The sequence below is a fragment of the Engystomops pustulosus genome, chromosome 7 (genome assembly GCF_040894005.1).
Source record: "Engystomops pustulosus chromosome 7, aEngPut4.maternal, whole genome shotgun sequence".
In the NCBI taxonomy this organism is placed as follows: Eukaryota; Metazoa; Chordata; class Amphibia; order Anura; family Leptodactylidae; genus Engystomops; species Engystomops pustulosus.
The window spans coordinates 82,960,780-82,976,495 of NC_092417.1; the positions used below are offsets into that span (position 1 = coordinate 82,960,780).

Genomic DNA, 15,716 nt, shown 5'->3' on the forward strand with positions numbered 1-15,716 from the left:
TCACTCTTCCCCACTCTTACTGTCACCTTTTAATACTCAATTTTATAGTTTACAGAGAGGTTGTTGAATGTGAGACATACCGATTTGTTGCCCAGTTGAGGGTAGGGCTGGAAAATATGGTTCAAATTTAAAACTTCAGTGATTTTTTATTTTTTTTTTCCAAACAAAAAAATTCTTTAATTTTAAATCTACACCTAAAACCTTCTTGAATATAGAGTAGAGTCCTTTCTGTTCCAGGAAAGGGAAATTGGTAGATGGATTAATGTATTGGTCATTAGAAAAGTCTTCTAATGAGGCAGATTAATTATTGTCTGATGCTGAATGATAAATCCAGCACTGTAAAACACTGTCATACTTAGAACCTCCTATTAGTTGGTTTGGTTTGCTGCACCACAATAATTAACCTTTTAGCACCCCAACCTATTTTATTGCTGGAGGAACCTTTACAGTGAAGCCATGTCTGCTTTTCATACAAGTCTATAATGTGCATAAAATAGTCTAAATTCCTAATAAATGTGTTGCAAGACTTTTATTTTTGAACTGCAGAATCCTGGCGTAGACACAGGACTTTGAGGTTGCGGAGAAGGGGGTTGGATTGACCATCTAACTTGCATTATGCTTTTGACTTTAATCAATCTCCTTATTGTTGCTTCTCTCTATGGAGGGGATTTCTCAAGCACCATGTGATCCCCTTCATGGTGAATTTATCCAAAGGCTGATCTATCCGGGGGCTGACATGCGACAGGACGTTTCTGTGCAGGGTTTAGCTGGTGTGCAGACTGGTGGCAGTAATGCTCCATGCTGGCCCACTCTGCCACATGCCCCCTTGGTGTGGAGGTGGTGTAAGGGGGTCAATAGTTGGTCTGAGAGACCTTGTTGGTAACACTGTTTACCTGAGTGCAAACAACCTGTGAATGGTAAAGACGAACCCCCACAGTTTTGTTGTCCACCAGCAAAGTATATGACATCTTTAATATACATTGCCTCTTCATAGACTGGTTTGCCTTTTATCCCTCATCATCTCATTTGGCTTCCTGAAAGTCATGCTTGATGTTAAGGGGGCTGCCTACAACGTAGTCAAAAGGTAATGTAATGTTTTCCTTATCCCATCCCGGATTACTGAATGCTTCCGTATACCATCGTCATCGGGTACAAGTCTCTGCACGCCTGCAGAGAAGAGCTCTTACTTCCCTCAAGCAGACGATTTCCAGGCGTTTATCTGAAGCACAATAGCCATTGCATGTTCTGTCTTTCACGTTCAGCCACCTCCCCCTTTGTTTCTTGTGGATATGTGAAGACAGTAGTTCTGCTTGTCTTGTTACTGCTCGTGCCTTGCATAGTCAATAATATCCCTGCCTTAATTCCTATGGGTATAGACTTCAATCTTACTTCTTATTAGACTTGGTTGTGTCTCTTCGCCTCGTCTTCATGGCCTTCCATTTGGAATTTAGTTAAGAAATGGAAACTATGGAGTGGGAAGGGCTGAGTGCCATGTGCTGAATGTCTGTCATCATTTGTAGCTGTGGTCCCACCACTTCCAGGACTATTAAAGTGTGAGGACTTTCTTTAGTTGTGCCTCTAATGTCCTGCCACTTCCTTCATGCAGTTGGATTATATATGGCATCATTACTGGGCGTGCTGCTCAGTTGCTTACTCTGGGTTTCCCCTAATGTACTGGTATTTTTGCTTTTTTTTTTTTTTTTTTTTTTTTTTTCCCTCTCATGTCGTACCTTAAGTACACAGATGGGATCACGTGACAGGAATTTTTTGGTGCACTGTTCAATAAACTGTTTCCAGGTTTCCTTACTAAAGTCCATGCACATCACATGAGCTCTGTCCTGTGTATCTTTTGAGATTGTAGGCTGTTTGTAAAGGCTACAGTAAAATTCTGGGTTTTTCCACTTGTACTTTTTTTTTTTATTATTTCATTTGTTATATACTGAAATAAATGTTAGCCAACAGTTCAACACATTGCATTAACGTGACGTTTTGTAAACACAAGTGTTAGCACAGTGTTGTGCACATCCGCTCAGTTGTTGTATTGCGTTTCTCAATGGAATGTAAATGTCGAGTGTGAATGCAGCCTGATGGTCAATAACTTTATAAACTGATCTCCATACAGAACTTTTCATGGGTGTAAGGAGTTCAGCTTTAACCTTCTGTTCTCATTCTGCTGTCTGTGGACTTCTCTGCTGCATCTCTGCTCCCTCAATCTCCAAAGAACACACAGGGAAGCAGCAGTCCTGCCAAGTGAGAACATTTACCGTATATACTCGAGTATAAGCCGACCCGAGTATAAGCCGAGACCCCTAATTTCAACACAAAAAACTGGGAAAACCTATTGACTCGAGTATAAACCGAGGGTGGGAAATGCATTGGTTACAGCCTCCCAGTATATAGTCTGCCAGCCCCTGTAGCATACAGCCTGCCCAGCCCCTGTAGTAGGAAAAAAAATAACACTGTACTCCTCTTTCCGACGTCCCCCATAGGTCCTCTTCTGTTTCAGACTGTCTCAGACAGAAGAGGACCTATGGGTGACGTCAGAAAGGTGAGTTTTGTCTTTATGTTTTTAGTTGACTCGAGTATAAGCCGAGTTGGGGTTTTTGAGCACAAATTTTGTGCTGAAAAACTAGGCTTACACTCGAGTATATAAGGTATTCTAGATTTAAGATGCAACATTTCAGCTTCTCAATGGAACTATTTTCATGGTTGGTGGAATATGGCTCCATTGAGGAGATGAAACATCACATCTTGCCCTTGGTAGAATAAATCTTCACACTTCACAGGACTACTGCTTCCCTGTTTTTTTTTTTTTGTTTTTTTTTTTGTTTTTTTTTTTGAGATTTCCTATAGATTCCCTTGAATCAGGTCTGTTGAAGTCTGCACCTTGGTTGGGTTCCTGATCCCTCTGCTTGCTGTGTTGTTCCACTATTTAAGATATATATATATATATATATATATCACGGAGGGTGTAACAAAATTGTCGGAACGGAGGAATATCTTGCAAAATACATGTTTGATCAAAAAAATAAAATTGTGTCAAATATTTTTCACAAAAATTGGGTTTTGGGCGGGCCAACTCAAAAACCCCCGTTTTTATTGCAGATTCAGATCCCCCAGGAAATATTACATTGATTTGACCTAGTTCAATTTTGTTGACTAACGGTGCTGTATTCGCCAAAAATCATGTGTTCAAAAAGAGAATATTTCTATAAAATACACATCAGAACCAATTTCGGGGCTAGGGTGGGGTTCCATATATCCTACTGTATAAGCCTATATACAGTGGGAGATGTCTGTGCCACAAGTTGTAAGGACATATCAGAACCCCCCCCCCACCCCCCAATGTCTCCTTACAATGTATGTTGATGTTGATGTGATGTGAGCTCAGCCTTGCGCTGAATGTAGTTTCTACATAAAGAAATTAGATCCCTCCCACATCATTTCAAGTATTTGTAACATGTTTTTTAGATTTTTGATCCAATGTGTATTTCTCCACCATTTTCAACAATTTTTACCCATTTTGATTTACGATGTTTACCACCATCTGTCAACGAAAATGGCTTGAATCGTAGATTAAATTTTTCTTGGAGAACCTGAAACTGCGATAAAAATGTGGGTTCCAATTTAAATCACATTTACCACAAGGATAAAGGATTGTAAACCAAGCCCACTTACATGTTGGTGTCTGAAACTAACCTTTATTGTTAATCCTGGTTCTTATGATAATCCAACATTTTTAAAATTAAAACGGAGACTGAAAAAATTTTGACTGGGGTTACAATAATAAAATATACAGTAGTTTATTAAATGCTACTAACTATTGTCTCTCTCTTAGGGAATTGTACGTGGGGTATGAGCTGTCGTTTTATACATCCTGGTATGAACGATAAGGGGAATTATTCACTCATAACTAAACCCGACCCATTTTCTCCAAATGGAACCTCTGTTGGAGTGGCCCCTTTGGCTCAGAATGTATGGGTAAGTTATATCATTGTGTCTCCTCCAGTTGTCAGCCATTTTGTCATTAAAATCTGTCTTTAAATGATATTGAGCCATTAATACAGATATTTTTCTCTTCTTCAGGGAGTTCCAGCGTCTGAAGAACTACTTATTCCTCCAGTCCAAGATCCCCCTACAGAGACTGCTTGGGAAAGGGGCCTTCGACATGCTAAAGAGGTAACAGGAAGTAGCGTTAAAAAATTATTATAGGTCTTTTTTTCTCCTTTACTGTTACTTATCTATCAGCTTTTAGGTTAGAAAGACCAAAAAAAATTAGGAATAAAATGTTTTCATAAATATGCACGCTGTTAAAGGGGTTTTACTGAAATTTTGGACATGCCTTTGCAAAAGATGATGAAATTGGTTCTCCTGCAGTGCCAAAACCAGGAGCAGGGTGATTGGGGTATTTTTGGCCGGCCACTGTGTTTCCGGAATTACCTGGAAAACCCAATTTAACAAGAACTTTGGTTCTTGTTAAAAGTACCATATATACTCGAGTATAAGCCTAGTTTTTTAGCACAAAAAGATGTGCTGAAAACCCAAACTCGGCTTATACTTGAGTAAAAAATGTAAGTTTTACCAGGTTTTTGTGGTAAAATTAGGGGCCTCGGCTTATACTTGGGTCGACTTATACTCGAGTATATACGGTACCTTTCACAGGGGCACAGTTAACATCAGTGGATGGCTCCCGCTCTGAGCAGCTGTTAATCCTCTCTAGAGATACAACATAAGTGGAGTACAAAGAAAGATCATGGGGCATACAGTTATAAGTAGAAGCTACATAGGGAGGTGGGTTAACATAGATATGTTTAGGCGCAAAAATGAAATATAGAAATGAAAATCTACTTTTGCCTTGGGTGGGGGGAGGGGTGAGGGAATTTAGATTTATATTTGGGTAAATCACCCAGCTCTACCCCATTTTAATAATCCTGTATGCTTTTTATATCCTCCTATAATTTTTTTTAAGCTGATGTATGTGTTAATATATACATTTGCTTTTAATTCAAGTCTTTTTTTTTCTCTCTCTTTTGTAAATTAGGTGCTAAAAAAAGCCACTATGAGAAAAGAGCAAGAACCTGACTTTGAAGAAAAGCGTCTCACAGTCACTATTGGAGAAGATGAAAGGGAATTTGATAAAGAAAATGATTTTTTACGGGACTGGAATTATCGGATTACCAGAGAAGTTCGTGAAACTGGGTGTGTATTTAGGCCTGTAAGATTCTTGCTGCACAACCATTTTTATGATCCATTTATCTTGAACTGTTTACTATCTGTTTTTTTTCATAAATTTTTAATGCTCATTGCCCTACATATGCAGTCTTGGGCTTCCTGCAAACAAGGGGTATTTATTACCTGTGCCATAGGAAATGACTGGTGACGTATTCTGCAGAGACTTATTTTATGTGGCACATGGCAGCAGCATATGTGCACCAAAAAATAAATATTTTTTTGTGCATGGATAATAATTGAGGCGGAAGGTGCAGACTGTCTGTGTTTACAAAATAATGCGGTCGGTAAGCCATATTAAATTCCCGTCAGCATGTTCAGATTGTCGGGCTGGAAACCTTTGTTTGTAACCCAAATGTCTTTTGTGGATGAGATCCTCTTGTGCGCCAATGGCAATAGAAAGACTGAAAACCTGGGCAGGAAGCTGGACTATCCTTTGCGTATCGGGCAGTCGGCTCATGCACAGGGCAGTGGAATCCACAGCTGTATGTATGAGCCCATAGAAATAAATGGGAACCTGTTCTAGCCACTGGAAAAAAAATGGCTAGCACTAATCCCTATTTCACGTTTGCGTACATGAGGACTAAAGGAGTATTTGTTTTGCAGAGTAGGCATATTAAGGTTATTGATATGGGGATCTTTACTTTGCCTGTGTAAAGCTCCAGTGAATTAGGTTCAGAACATGAAGCATTATCCATTATAATTTGTAGTTCTGTAGCTGTGCCTTCTTTATAACACACAGAAGGGGACATTTATCAAAAACTGGTGGCTTTTTGACAGTAAAAAGTTGCAATCACGGTTTTTGCTACTTTTTCCTGTCAACAAGTCGCATGCAGCTTTCCACACCTTTTACAGATGGAAAGACTACTTGACAAAATGATTATTCTGTCAGCTATTGCAAGGCCGTGTAAGGGTGAATTTATGAACAGAGACTTAAAAAACAAGTTTTAAAAGCACTTCAGTCCCCCCTGATGTGTGATCTTTAGGGTGTGCGGTCACGCACAAGTGATTGTTAACCAGAGGGTACAGTCACACGTGGCAGTTAAAACTGCATCACAATCAGCTTTGAGGAGGTTTTAGGTGCAGTTTTGTCAATTTAACAGGTGAAATACATGAACTGAACGGGTGAATGAGATTTGTGGAACAGGTTTCCTCTTCAAAATCACTCTATCACTTCATGTCCTTCACCTGTTCAATTGACAAAACTGCACCTAAAACCACCTCAAAGCTGATTTGCGATGCAGTTTTAACTGCAGCGTGTGATCGTACCCAGAACCCGTGGTCTTGCATTGTTTTAATGCAAGACATTGGGTTCTGGTTACCAATTGCATGCGTTTTCATAGAAACACATGTGCAATCGGGCCGAGGTCCAACCCCATACATTGCAATTGTAAATGTCTGCTGATGTCTGCCAGAATGAAAGTGGCTTATACTGAGGACTTGTGGTGCTCCTTCCTCCATAATCTCATAGTGGCTAGCACCTGAATCCACAGAAGTCATTTTTTGATGCCTTTACTATGCTGAGACTGTAGATAACAATAGCCACCAGCAATTGTGCTCAAGCTAACAACCCATTGTGATTTTGCCCCATCTCCACCCTCCCTTTCAAATAGTGTTTAATAATTGTTTAAACCAGTCTTCAATTATTTATTTATTTCTTTACAGAGAAGTAGAATTTAGAGAAACCGTGACCCATGGGTAAGTGACAACTTCTTTCTTCACCACCTCCATCAACTACAAATCTTTTCATCCTGTATTATGTGTCAGTCTGCTGGTTCAGGTGTAGTTAGAATTTAAGAATAAACGGCTACTCCGAAACACTTTTTGATCGGGAATGAGCACCACAAGTTTTGCATGTAAACCAAACAAAAAAACCTGGTGCTTGTTACTGATCACAAGGAATGTTTTGGAAATGTTAATGCAATCGGGCCAAGCCTTTCCCTGTTGCGTTTTATTTAAATTTTAAAACTCATTTGACACGGCACATGTGAATGCAGTTGCGTTCACACGTTGCAATTTTGGATGCATGTGAAGCTTCCAATTTTATTACATAGTATTATATGCAGTTTAATGATAAAAAATGGCAGTATCTATCACAATGCAAAAATACATTAAAACATTGAGAAAAGCATCAAAAATGCAATGTGTGAACACAGTCTTAGGCCAGACACATTCAATCTTGATTAGTCTATGGTCTTAGAAACACCCAGCTGACTCAGTTCACAACATTACAATGCAGAGTGGATGAATATAATTCATGTAGAACGAAACACTGCAGAAAATGTGTTGGGGACCTTTGGTGTGGGGGTGCTAGCTCTGACTGACAGGTTCCCTTTAAGCATAACGGGGTCACTATTTCATCACCATACAGCATTTCTAAACTGGTCATGTGTATTGCAGGTTGTTGGGTCATCTCACCGATATACACAGGGCCTGCAGCAATGCTCGCCATGTGTTTTTACTACTGGGTAATGTGCAATTGTTTACAACATTCACATGCTTGGCTTTGAAACTCTTTATAACTTTATATTAGGGTAGTCTGAAAGTCCTTTTTATTGAACTTTGTATAACTTTTACAGTGTAGCTATTTTTGTGTTTTGTCATATTATTTATTGAACTTGAGTCTTTGTACTTATAACATTTCTGTTGTTCATGGAACTGTTATGTGGTCCCCATTGTTGTATATAGCCTGCAATGTAACTCTGATTTCAGGCTGAAACATTCAAATTTCCTTCTTAATTTTGCCTCCTAATGAAGAAGCACTGCTTCTTGTTAATGGATGAATACATATGCATGACACCTGTGTGTAATGGGCCTAATAATAACCATTGTGCTTCTTTGCTGTTGCAGTCTTTCCCTTTGAACTCCATTGAAGAATAGAAGTGTATATTTTGTTTTCTAGCAAAGCAAGTTTAATAGAAATACATTGCGGTACTTCATCTAACGCCACTGGTGCATCATTTTATTTTTTTCAGGCCTGATCCTTTTGCAGATCCCTACTATGACCTTGAAATGGAGAGATGCTGGCGTGGAGGGCAGTATGAAAACTTTCGTGTACAATACACTGAGGCAGAGCCATATCGCTATAGAGTATGTATCTACAACTTTGTGGTAATATTTTTTATTTAGTGGGCCCTTGTAGCTTTTGTCTGGTTTGCAGTTTAGATTATCCCCTTTCTGCACCTTGACGTGATACTACGTCATAGGATGCGGGTTGTTCCCGCACCTTGACGTAGTATCGCGTCATGTCGATCACCCGGGCTCAGCGTCTATGGTGAATCGCCACGACGATCGGCACCCTCCATGCATGGCACGGAGGTGCCGATCGTTGCCATGGAAACCCTGAGGCCTGATGAGGACCCCAGGGCTGCCTATGGTAGCTGCCTGCTAGGATCGTGCTAATAGCACGATCTAACAGTGCTGATGTCAGCCTATGCAGAATGCGTAGGCTGACTGTAATATGCTGCAACATATTAGTATTGCAGTATATTACAATGAACAAGTCATCAAATGATCACTTGTTCATGTCCCACCCTGGGACAAAATAAAACAGTAAAAAAAAGTTTTTTTTTTTTTTAAAAAGTGCAATTAAAAAAAAAATTACCGTATATTCCGGCGTATAAGACGACTTTTGAAGACAGAAAAATCTTCTGTCTTGTCTGGGGTCGTCTTATACGCTGGTAATCCCGACTGCCCGCCGTGTATTCACGGCGGCGGTCGGGTTCTGGTGCATGGAGAGGGCTCACGGGCTGAGCCCTCTCCATAGCCGGTAAGTTTTTGCTGCATATTGCCGGTAACACCCGCTAGCACTGATCGCGGGTGTTTTCACAGCGATGGCTGCCGGCAGCCTCAAAAAGACATCGGGGCGCATACTCACCCTCCGTTGGCCCTGATGTCTGCGCGGCTCGTCTTCAGTCTTCCGCGCCGTCTTCTTTCTTCTGCTGGGCGCCGCCATGTTTTTCCCAGCAGCGGCGCGTCATACTAGGCGCCTGCCGGGGAAGATCAATGGCGGCGCCCAGCAAAAGAAAGAAGACGGTGCGGAACACTGAAGACGAGCCGCGCGGACATCGGGGGAGCAGCGCAGCACATCGGGGCCACCGGAGGGTGAGTATATAAGTTTTTTTTTTTTTTAAATGCTGGGCTGTGCTGTATACTACTGGGGGCTGTGCTGTATACTACTGGGGGCTGTGCTGTAATGGTACTGTTGTTGTTGTATGCCTTATGTTTATGAGCGACAGTTTTCCTGCTATATACATGTCATAAGAATTTAAATTAAAAAAAGGACCATGTTAAATTCAAATCATTTTTTTTTTTTTTTTTTTACCGGTGTTTTGTATGCGTTGGAAAAGGGGTAGTCTTATACGGCGAATATATCTTAAACTCTATATTTTAAACAGGAAAGTAGGGGGGTCGTCTTATACACCAGGTCGTCTTATACGCCGGAATATACGGTATTAAAAACGAATAAAAGTCCCTTGAAGTCCCATCCCATGCAATAATCCAATAAAACATAAAAAAGTGAAAATCACCAAAAAAAACACAACATATTGGGCATCACAACGTTTGTTACAACCCGTACAATAAAATAAAATTGTCACTGAACCCATACAGTGAACGACGTAAAAAAAAAAAACTTGAAAAGATTATGAAATTTTCACATCTGACCTCATAAAAAGCGCATAAGAAGTCATCAAAAAGTAACATTTACCCCGACATGATACCAAGAAAAAGTACAGCTTGTTCCGCAAAAAATAAGCTCTAAAACAGCTTTTAACCCCTTCCCGACATTTGACGTAATAGTACTGCATGGCGGGAGGTGCGTTCCCGCAAAATGCAGTACAGGCGGTCCCCTACTTAAGGACACCCAACTTACAGACAACCCATAGTTACAGACAGACCCCTCTGCCCACTGTGACCTCTGGTGAAGCTCTCTGGATGCTTTAAAATAGTCCCAGACTGCAATAATCAGCTTAAAATTGTCTGCAATGAAGCTTTATTGATAATTTTTGGTCCTATTACAGCAAAAAAATTTGAAACTCCAATTGTCACTGGGGCAAAAAAAAAAATTGTCGGGAACTACAATGATAAAATATACAGTTTCGACTTACATACAAATTCAACTTAAGAACAAACCTACAGTCCCTATCTTGTATGTAACCCGGGGGCCTGCCTGTACTATTACGTCAAGCTTCTGGCCCTGGCTCCTGAACGGAGCCGGGTCCAGAAGCTGCGGGTGTCGGCTATATATTATAGCCGACACCTGCCTCTAACACCCGCGATCGGAGATTTCTCCGATCGCGGGTGTTAACCCCTAACACGCCGCGGTCGCGCTGACCGCGGCGTGTTAGAGGCATTTAAATTTAATTCCAAGTGAATCGGACCCCCCCGGGGCGCTTACCGGGGGGGTCCGCTGCTCCGATCGCAGCCCCGGGACTGCCGGTGCCCGGGGCTGCGCGATCCTTCTTCCGGGAGACCTTCTGGCAGGACCCGGCTGTAACACACTGAGCATGCGCAGCATGCTCAGTGTGTTACATTACACAGTGTAATACATCTGTATTACACTGTGTAAGGTGAAGAATAGCTTGAACAAGTGATCAGTGGATCACTTGTTCAAGCTTACCTGTAAAAGTAAAAAAAACAGTTAAAAACATTTAATAAAAACATTTTTTAATAAAAAGAATTAATTAAAGTTAAAGTCCCCTAAACACACACATTCCCTATACACATGCAATATAGTGAAAAAAACACAAGATCGCCAAAAACCCCACATATTTGGTATTGTCGCGTCCGTAACAATCTGTACAATAACTTAGAAACATTATTGGACCCGCTCGGTGAACGCCGTAAAAACAAAAGCCGAAAAACTCGCCAAAAATGTAAATTTTTCATAAAATCTCTTCACAAAAATGTTCTAAAAAGTGATCAAAAAAAGTTATGAGCGCCAAAATGGCATCAATTGAAAGGACAACTCGACACGTAAAAAATAAGCCCTAAAGTAGCTCTGTCAACAAAAAAATATTAAAGTTACGTCTCTGAAAAGATGGCGATGCAAAAACAAATGAGATTTCCTCTATATTAGTTTTTTTCCAGTAAAATTGTAAAAATAAATGAAAATCTATACAAATGAGGTATCACTGTAATCGTAGTGACCTATAGAATAAATATAATATAGTATTTTTAGTGTACGGTGTACGACCCCCAAAAAATACGAAAAGAAAGAAACCAAAATTGACAATTTTCTTTTCACCCATACACTCAATAGTTAATAAAATCCCATAAATAAGCTAATGACCCACTAAAATGAAGTATTTGTAAAGTGCATCTCATGTTGCAAAAAATAAGCCCTTATATGTCCAAATTGGCAAAAAAATAAAGATTGTATAGCCAATAAAAAGTGACAATGCATAATCTGCTCTGAATGGCGCAGCTCCCACCTCCATGCCCTGGCGTGTGCCCATACAGCAGTCACCACCACATATGGGGTATTGTTATACGCGGGAGGGATTGGGTATCACATTTTGTGGAGCGTTTTGGTATTTTATCCGCTGAGAATTTGTACATTTTTTGAAAAACACATTCATTTAGCCAAAAAAAATGTACTTTCAAAATTGTATCCGATTTTGTTTTAACCCCTGTAAAACAATGAAAGTGTTAACAAACTTCATAAAAGTTGTTTTACATACATTGAGGGGTGTAGTTTCTATATTGGGGTAATTTATGGTGTTTTACTTTTATTTAGGCCTCTCAAAGTGATTTGAAACCTGAGCAGGTCCCTCAATAGCAGGATTTTGCGGTTTTTATGAAAATGTGAAAAATCACACCTAACGTTCAAAGGCCCATAACATCCTACAAAAATAAGAGTATGCATAAAAAACCATGTCCACATAAAGTAGACGTTCGGTTAATGTTAGTTATTACGTTTTTTTGCTGTTATGACTATGTATGAAAAAAGTAGAACATTTTGAAGTTCGAAAATCGAGAATTTTTCCAAATTTTCACCAAATATCTGATTTTCTCATAAATAAATGCAAAACATACCACCAAAATTTTTCAACTAACATGGAGTACAATGTGTCACGAGAAAACAATTTTAAAATCACTTGGATATGTTAAAGCGTTTCAAAGTTATAACCATTTATAGTGACACAGGGCAGATTTGAAAAAATGGGCCGTGTCAGGAAGGTGAAAAGTGGCTTTGGCGTTAAGGGGTTAATTACACTCTAGGCCAGTGATGGCGAACCTTTTGGAGACAAAGTGCCCAAACTACAACCAAAATCCACTTATTTACAGTGAAGTGCCAACATGGCATTGGAAGCAGTAACTTATTGCTACCTGTTATTCCAAATCTTTAAATCGTATCGGCCCCCTGAGGCAACCAATACACTTGAAAGAAGGAGGGCAAATTCAAAATAAAATCCAGCCCCTTTGTACAGATACCCCCATAGACCGTATATAGAGCTACGCCAACCACAGTACATTCAGCCTGCGCCGAGCCTTCACCTCCCCCCAAGAGTATTCAATACAGGTGACACCAATTTTAAAAAAAAACTTTGTACTTGCCTACAGCCCCGGCGCTCCCCTGCAGTTCCTCTCCCACCGGCAGCCACATTGTGTATAGTGACACCGGCCGGCTTGCATGTTTACATCATGCCGGCCTGTGTCCTGCAGAGTGATGTGCATAGACACCATGTGCTGCACCTCTACCTATCAATTACGTCGGAACTACTGACAGGGTCCGCAATCTGCTGCATGAGGCAGGGATTTCACCACTCCTCATCGCAGATGCAGCCCTGGAACAATGTATAAAACAAACCGTTAATCACTGTTTCTTTAGATAGGATGAATTCTATCTATGTTCTCTCTACTCATTCAGCCTGTCTGAGCCATGCTCAGTCCAGTATGGTTTATGCTTCCCATTGGTGCTTGTGGTACCTTTTATGTTCTCTCGGCTTTAATCGGTTTCACCTGCATCCACAACTTCTTTTTACTTTTGCTTTACACAGGACAGAGAACGGGAGCGTGATCGTGATAGAGACAGAGACAGACAGCGAGATAGAGACCGCGAGAGGGACCGAGACAGGGAGCGCCGCCAGCGAGAAAGAGAGCGAGACCGAGAACGGGAGCGAGATAAGGATCGGCAAAAAAGAAAGGATGAATGGGAGAGAGATCGAAGCAAAAGAGATGAGAAGGAGAGGCAGAAAGAAAAAGACAAAGAGAAGGAGAAGGATAAAACTAAAACAAAGTCTCCAACTCTACCGAGGTAAGTGATCATTGCCTTTAATACAGGCGGTCCCCTACTTAAGGACACCCGACTTACAGACGACCCATAGTTAAAGACGGACCCCTCTGCCCCATTGTGACCTTTGGTGAAGCTCATTGGAGGCTTTCCTTTAGTCACCCTGATACCCAATTTCTCCTGAGTGCGCCAATACCCCTTATGTGTTGGTAACTTGCTGTACGTGCACGCACCAGGGTATGAAAGGGAAGCTGCGCCATTCAGAGCAGATTATGCATCGTCCCTTTATAACGGCTACACAATCTTTATTTATTTATTTTTAAATTTGGGCAAACAAGGGCTTATTTTCTGCGACATTAGATGCACTTTACAAATACTTCATTTTAGTGGGTATTTGGCTCATTGATGATATTTTATTAACTCTTAAAGAGGACCTGTCCCCCCCCCCCCCCCCCAAAAAAAAAGACCCACACCAAATATGTCCCCCATAATCCTCTCCCCAGCCCCTTTTATAGCAATGACATTTTTTTTTATTTTATTTTTTTTTATTTAAGTTGACAAAGTTAGTTTTGGCCAAAACTTACCAAATAAGAGCTCGGATCCTTGTATCCTGTCCCCTGGCAGTCGGCCTTATTCATGAGGGGGCCAGCCTCCACGCCCCTGTCAGCGGGGACCTGTAAGAATAGCCAGCAGCAGCGCAAATATTGCGCAACCGCTGCCGGCTCTCTGCAGAGGGGCTTATTCACAGCGCCGGACGATTGTTATATATATTCGGTTGTCACTGTGGATAAGTCCCTCTGTGCCCATATCAAAGAGAGCCAGCAGCGATTGCACAATAGCTGCTGACGGCTATTCTTACAGGTCCCTGCTGACAGGGGCGTGGCGGGGGTGTGTCAGCCGGCCCCCTCATGAATAAGGCCAACTGCCAGGGGACAGGATACGGGGATCCGACCTCTTAGTTTTAATCGATCCCACCTCTTGCCAAATAACTTTGTGTACCTAAATTTTTTTAAAAATTTTGTTGCTAGAAAGGGGCTCGGGAGAGGATTATGGGGGACATATTTGGTGGGGGTCTTTTGGGGGGTGGGTTGCAGGTCCTCTTTAAATGTATGTAGGAAAATAAAATTGTACATTTTGGTTTCCTTTCTTCTTGTATTTCTTGGCCGTACACCATACCATAAAAATAACATATATTATCTTTGTTCTATAGATCACTAAAATTACGGTGATACCTCATTTATATAGTTTTACAATTTTACTGAAGAAAAATTAAAATCTCTTAGGGTCGCCATTTTTTTTGGAGACATTACTTAAATATTTTTTGGTTGACAGAGCTGGTTTAGGGCTTAATTTTTACGTGTTAAGTTGTCCTTTTCAGTGGTACGATTTTGGCGCACATAACATTTTTTGATCACTTTTTAGAACATTTTTGTGAAGGGATTTTATGAAAAATGTACTTTGGCAACAAACCCAGTGTGTTACAGCATGACCCGGCTCCCAGAAGAAGCCACGCAGCCTCGGGGGTCCGATTTTGCACACGGGACTCTTGCGTGACCACAGTGTGTAAGGGGTTAATGCCCGCAAACCTCAGATTGTTGTCCTTGGATACGACCACCATTCATCTAATGGTTGAGGGCAAGAGAAAGACATCACTGCATTAATAAACATTGAATCCTGGTGGTCAGTTCATCCCCTGCATGTCTGGCTACCCCCTGCAATGGTGTGGGAGTGGTTGTAATCCCCCCTGTAGTTACTCTACAATAAGCAATGCTTTAGGTTCCATTTTCTGTGTTGGTTATGACCCCGGCGACTTTTGTAAATGGCTTATTGGAGAAGTGCCTGACTGTAGACCCTTAACACTAGCCTAATACATTTTTGTAGGTGGTAAAAAACTGAATCTGCCTGAAGAATGAGGCTCTGATGCATAATTTTCAGCTAGCCAAAATACGTTTTCTGTGACTCCCGTTGAAACTTATGGAAGGCACAGATTTTAAGAAATCTAGCTCTCTAGCTTATTCCAGAAGTATGTATAAAGTTGCAATAGTTATGGAGATTTATTCTTAAAAGGTGAGTGTTTGCTTTTACAGACATTGATAAAACCACCTCTCAGTATTCAGATAAAGTGCCTCAGGTCCAGTTACTTTCCATTTCTCTCGTAAACTCGTAACTAGACTAAAGGACCTGCCTGCAAACTTTCCCATGTTGTGTACTTTCCTCTAGGTAATCTGGCCATTGTGAACCTGTGTGTTAT

General features: G+C 40.8%; 1 protein-coding gene across 1 annotated transcript in view; it reads left to right on the forward strand.

Moving 5' to 3' along the window:
* Nucleotides 1-15,716, forward strand: part of ZC3H18 (zinc finger CCCH-type containing 18) — an 83,662-nt gene that overhangs the window by 24,286 nt on the left and 43,660 nt on the right. Inside the window, exons 4-9 of the mRNA XM_072117110.1 lie at nucleotides 3,839-3,981; nucleotides 4,087-4,179; nucleotides 5,042-5,199; nucleotides 6,895-6,927; nucleotides 8,205-8,319; nucleotides 13,233-13,489. Of these exons, the coding sequence (XP_071973211.1) occupies nucleotides 3,839-3,981; nucleotides 4,087-4,179; nucleotides 5,042-5,199; nucleotides 6,895-6,927; nucleotides 8,205-8,319; nucleotides 13,233-13,489 (799 nt within the window). The remainder of the gene's footprint in view (nucleotides 1-3,838; nucleotides 3,982-4,086; nucleotides 4,180-5,041; nucleotides 5,200-6,894; nucleotides 6,928-8,204; nucleotides 8,320-13,232; nucleotides 13,490-15,716) is intronic.